The following is a 5,283-nucleotide window of genomic DNA, read 5'->3' on the forward strand; positions in this document are numbered from 1 at the left end:
CACACACACACACACGCACAGAGATATATATATATATATATGTTGAAATATATAAATAAATATACACATACCACTGATTTATGAAGATTTTATGAGTTGAAATCTAACTATATCTCTAGTTATCTTCGACTCCAAATAGGTTGTCGTTCTTAATGGCGCATAAGCATGTTATTTTCTTTAAAGCTTACTCTATTAACTATGTGTATTATAATTTTTGGTATTTCAATATGAATGACCAAGGTCAAAGAGTTTGAGGAGTTCAAGCATTTTGATAACCATTTGACACTCAGGGAACTCGAACCTGTTTAACAAAACTGACAACGACGCCATATATGTCTGATTGATTAAAAGAATAGAACGACCAATAATGACGTTGTAGATGTTTGATTGGTTATAATGGCCAATTAGGGAACTTCCCTCTTCACAAGCTTGAGTCCTGCAACTTGGATCAAATAATAATCCGGAGAAGATTCCCAGGCTAGTTGCGACAAGCTTCACGAATGATACGATAAAATCATCCCAAAAGAGAGCCTAGGTGGCCACTTCCCATAGAGAGGAGATCCAACCCAAGGCGGAGACTCGATCGAGCGACAATGACCAACGGGTTAGAACTCGGCTCTCGACGCCCTAGACATATACCAGTCACGACATAAACCACCCGGACAAATAAAAGTGGTTGGCCGAGATGCCAAGATCGTTCGGTCGATCCCTCTATTTACACATTCAAACTGCGCTCATTCCTAGAGATGATCCAGTACCTGGCAGCGTCAAACTCCATAAGGCGTAATGGACAAATCATCCCAGATTTATTCAACGACTAATTGATTAACAATGAATGATGCAAAATATGCCAAAAACGAGTGATTCATGGAATATCATTAGTGATTCATGTGATGTTTTGTCTGATTTATAAATTTCTTTGTTCTTATTGCAATTGTCGCTATTGAGGAGTAAAAAATTTGGGGAACTCAATATGTACACTAACAAATGGTCTGCACAGATCTCGAGACAATCTGACAGTCTAAGATATGAAGACTAATGTACACTCAAGTGGTATGCACAGATTTCGAGATAACCTGGTGGTCCAAGAAATGAAGACTAAAATACCCTGTACTATCCTTTGTAAAATGAGGGTAAAAATATACTATTCTATTTTTCATCTTTAATGTCTTCACTTAACCCCTCATGTAGGGAGAACTCTTCCCACCGACTCTCTTATAATCACTATTTTTAATGGAATAAAATGAGTCTAAGAGCCCGCGAACATCCATTCTTCTTTAGGGAATAAATAATTTTTTTATTTTCACTAGAATAAATAAAAATAAAATAACAATAATAATAATGCATAGAAAGATTTAGATACATATCACTCAGTTCTGATGTATTTACACATTCACAAAAAAACTCCAACTTTTACACCTATAAATTTGTTTTTTTTGTTAAAATGGAAGTGTTGTTGCTGTGATATGAAATATTTAAGTGGTATAGGCTTAATTAGGTAAAAAATATGTAAATATTCAAGATTGGGTGGTAATGCATGCAAGTACCTGCCCATAATAAAGAAGTAATGTGAGGTGGTTTTGTAAAAACCGCATAAAATCGTTACTTTGTCGTTTACCAGGACGTGGTCCGCTTCTGGTTCTAGGTTTTCCGAACGATGAGACCCGACGAGGGCAAGATTTTTGTTTTCCCTCTCAGAAGATAAGCGGGACCAAGCAAGGGCGATAGCAAGAGGTAGGAAAATGGAGGAAAGCTTTGAAGTTCGCGTCAAGCGTTTGTTCGGATCCCAGCTCTTCGAAGCTGTTCCCCAGAGCTCTTTTCCGGCGTCTTCGTGGTCGGTGGCGGACGGCGAGGTTGAGCGGAAGGAGTGGAACCGGGAGCGCGGCGCTGGCCCCGACAGATCGGATGATCCGTGTTCCTCTGCCTTCGCTGAAGGTGGATGTTATGCGAAAAAGCGTAGCGCCCGGAGGGGTTTCGAACTGCGTATGGACGCGCTCGATGATGATGCTGAGGAGGAGGGCAGAGGGGAGGTGGAAGAGGAGGAGGAGAATGACCAAGGGGACGATCGTGATGCTGAGGTGTTGGAGATGAGATCTTTCGTCGGGCTCGATCCAACCCTAGACAAGGAGGTTCTTCTTTATTCCTTCCTGCGGTTGCCTTGTTTTAAGCGTTCCACTTTCACCTTTCTTAAGTTGAGACGGAAGAATTGAAATTGAAAATAGTATGCTGGCCGAACAACGGCTTGTTGTTGTATTTTTTTCGATTTTTTTTTTCACATTTATTTTACTTTATTATTTTATATACATAGGACTAGTTTTAAGATGTCTTGTTCGTGGATGGAACAGAATTTGCTCATTTTTTCCATGGACCAGAGCTGTTTTCTGGTGGTAGATTGTTGTGTATAATTGACATCTTTCCTGCTCGTAGTTTACTGTTTTCAGCTTATTTACTAGTTCAGTTGCCACAATATTTAGCCTACTTGTTCTGAAATTGGGAAATTAAGCATCAATGTTTCCGGGAATTTAACTTTGAATGTGGGGGAGGCTGGAGGGTTGGTGTGATTGACTGTGGGAAGAAGGGCTAGGGTGCAATAGTAGGAAGTAGCAATGGATTTTACATTTCTTCTATCATTAGGTTGGAATTCCGAGATGGCAAAGCTTCTACAAGATGTTTTAAATTTGCATTTGTATCAGCTATGTGATATATTCTGTTATCATGTCATTGGATATTTATGTTATTTTGAGTTATTTTAAGTTCTTTGTGTAGGCTTAATCAATCATGCTATATTCTAGGCTATTATTAGTGCTTTGTGTCTAACCTTATTATTTTTTTTAGATTTTGATAGACCATAATGATATTGAAGTAAATCTCCTCATTGTGCTAACCATTTAAGACCAACCTTAACCTATATTTTTGAGGGTTTATTGGCTTAGGTGGTTACATTGGTGAATATTTATCAAATTAGTGCTCCCATTTTTAAGATTGATAGTGTTCTTCCATTATGAGGATACACTTATCTTGTAATTTACTATTAAGTGGAGACTCAATTAGGTGAGGATGCACAATTACAAAATAAACAAAAAATTATCCTTTTATAGCCTTTTGTGGGATCTACGTGATTTCAAATTGATGCAACAACGCTAGTCTTTTAGCCTGATGACCATTAGGGTAGGCTTAATCATTAAACATTTGAGAGGGTCTACTTTATATATTCTAGTTATTATGTTGGCTAACATATGATAATACAAATTTTGTGCGTCAAAATTCTGTTCTATTTTGATGGATATTACTTTGATTCGATTGGTATCAATTGTCAACTAATATAATAAAGATTGATTTTTTTTTTTTCATTTTCATTATTTTGAACAAGTAACTCAAAGGTAGAGATGTAGTAAGTATTGTTTTATGCTATCAAAATCTTCTTTGCAAGCATTGTCATACAAAGAGGGTGTCCATCATTATGATTTGTTTATAGCTTGAAGACTATTTGTGAATAAGTACATATGTTGCTTTGGTGTATTATCAACCATGAGTTCTCCCATAGGCTATGGGAAGTCATGTTTTAGGTAGGCTTAATGAAGATCCTAAATGTCAATTGAAACACACAATTTTTATTTTTTTTAATCAAGACAAATTTCTAATCTTACCAACATTTTTTTCTCATGGATAATGGTACTGAGTTTTTTGGTCTCAATGATTTATTGTTCTTTAACTTCAAGTCACATTCACCTTATTTTTTATTTGGTTGGTGGTACAATTGGATTGATAGAAAGCTTGTAAACTGCCACATCTAGAGGCACATTTATAATTATAGTATAGTTTTAAGCAAAGCAATCCTTATACTAGGAGTGATGCTTTCAATTTTATTTTACGAGAAAGTGAGAGAAAAGCAATAACAAAAGTAGATATGGGATAATCTTCTGTGCCTAATTGATTTCTTGGAGTTCATTTAACGTAGCTTGGCCGCCATATTTAAGGACTTGAGGTTCATATTTTAATTCAATAATCAAATCTCCATAAATATCCATAGATACAAACTAACCAATTTCATCTAATGTAATAACCAACACATACCTTCTGGCAGACATAGAGTTTTTGACATATCTAGGATCCCATACGGTGAATTTCTTGTGCTCTGAAAGTTTTTTGATGTGTTCCCATTTTTAGAAATTTTTTCTTTAAGTGGCAAGCTTGTTCATCTGTTTGCTTATGGGGACTTATTTTTTGATGAGACTCTATAGGGATAGTGATAAGTATTGAGGGACCATTATTGTTATCATGTCTTTTTAAGTTATCACTTTTCAATTTAGTTGTTGAATAACCTGTTTGTTTCTCTTTTATTTTCTCGATTAGCATTCCGCGCTCATTATATTCTCTTCTTAGAGGGACATGATAGGTTAAAGTTTTGATATAAGTATACAACAACAAAGCCATAATCCCACTACGTGGGGTCAGCTACATGAATTCTTTTTCTCCATTGCATCCTATTTAGTGTCATATTTTCATTTAGTTCTAATAAATTAAGATAATTTTTTATACAAAAGCCCAAGTCTTCCTAGGTCTACCTCTGTCTTTTTTAACATAAGTCGAATCTAAAACATCTACTTTCCTAATTGAATCATTAGATGGTCGACATTTAATGTCACCAAACCATCTAAGACGACTTTCTCTAATTTTGTCCGTCACTGGAGCTACACCAACTTAGGTGGGTGAGTTACTTTGATAAACTTTTTAATGAAGTTTCTAAATATACGATCGACCTTAGTGATCTTAATATCGTGAATAATAATAAAACGTTTCATTTTTACCGTCACATTAGTAAAAAAGAAGTTGAGGAGGCTTTAAAGAAAATCAAGGGTGGAAAGTCTGTAGGACCTGATGATATCCCAATTGAATTGTGAAAATATTTGGGAGATTTGGGAGTTTCTTGGCTTACTAAACTCTTTAATATTATTTTAAAAACTGAAAAGATGCCTCAGGAGTGGAGGAATAGTATTTTGGTCCCCATTTTTAAGAATAAAGGTGATGCACAAGAGTGTGAAAATTATAGAGGAATTAAGTTGATGTGTCATACTTTAAAATTATGGGAGAGGGTAATTGAACATAGGTTAAGATGCATGACGAAAATTTCTCATAATCAATTTGGATTTATGCCTGGCAGGTCTACTATGGAAGCTATACATTTATTGAGAGGTTTGATGGAGAAGTTCAGTGATAATAAGGAGAATCTACATTTGATTTTTATTGATTTAGAAAAAGCTTACGATAAGGTTCCAAGAGATA

General features: G+C 35.6%; 1 protein-coding gene across 1 annotated transcript in view; it reads left to right on the plus strand.

The window, feature by feature from the left end:
- Positions 1–1,589: 1,589 nt before the first annotated feature.
- The window catches only part of LOC110020100, a 9,024-nt gene continuing 5,330 nt past the window's right edge, over positions 1,590–5,283 (plus strand). Inside the window, exon 1 of the mRNA XM_020718081.1 lies at positions 1,590–2,129. Within this exon, the coding sequence (XP_020573740.1) occupies positions 1,743–2,129 (387 nt within the window). The 5' untranslated portion in view covers positions 1,590–1,742. The remainder of the gene's footprint in view (positions 2,130–5,283) is intronic.

Source organism: Phalaenopsis equestris, unplaced genomic scaffold (assembly GCF_001263595.1).
Source record: "Phalaenopsis equestris unplaced genomic scaffold, ASM126359v1 Scaffold000090, whole genome shotgun sequence".
Lineage (NCBI taxonomy): Eukaryota > Viridiplantae > Streptophyta > Magnoliopsida > Asparagales > Orchidaceae > Phalaenopsis > Phalaenopsis equestris.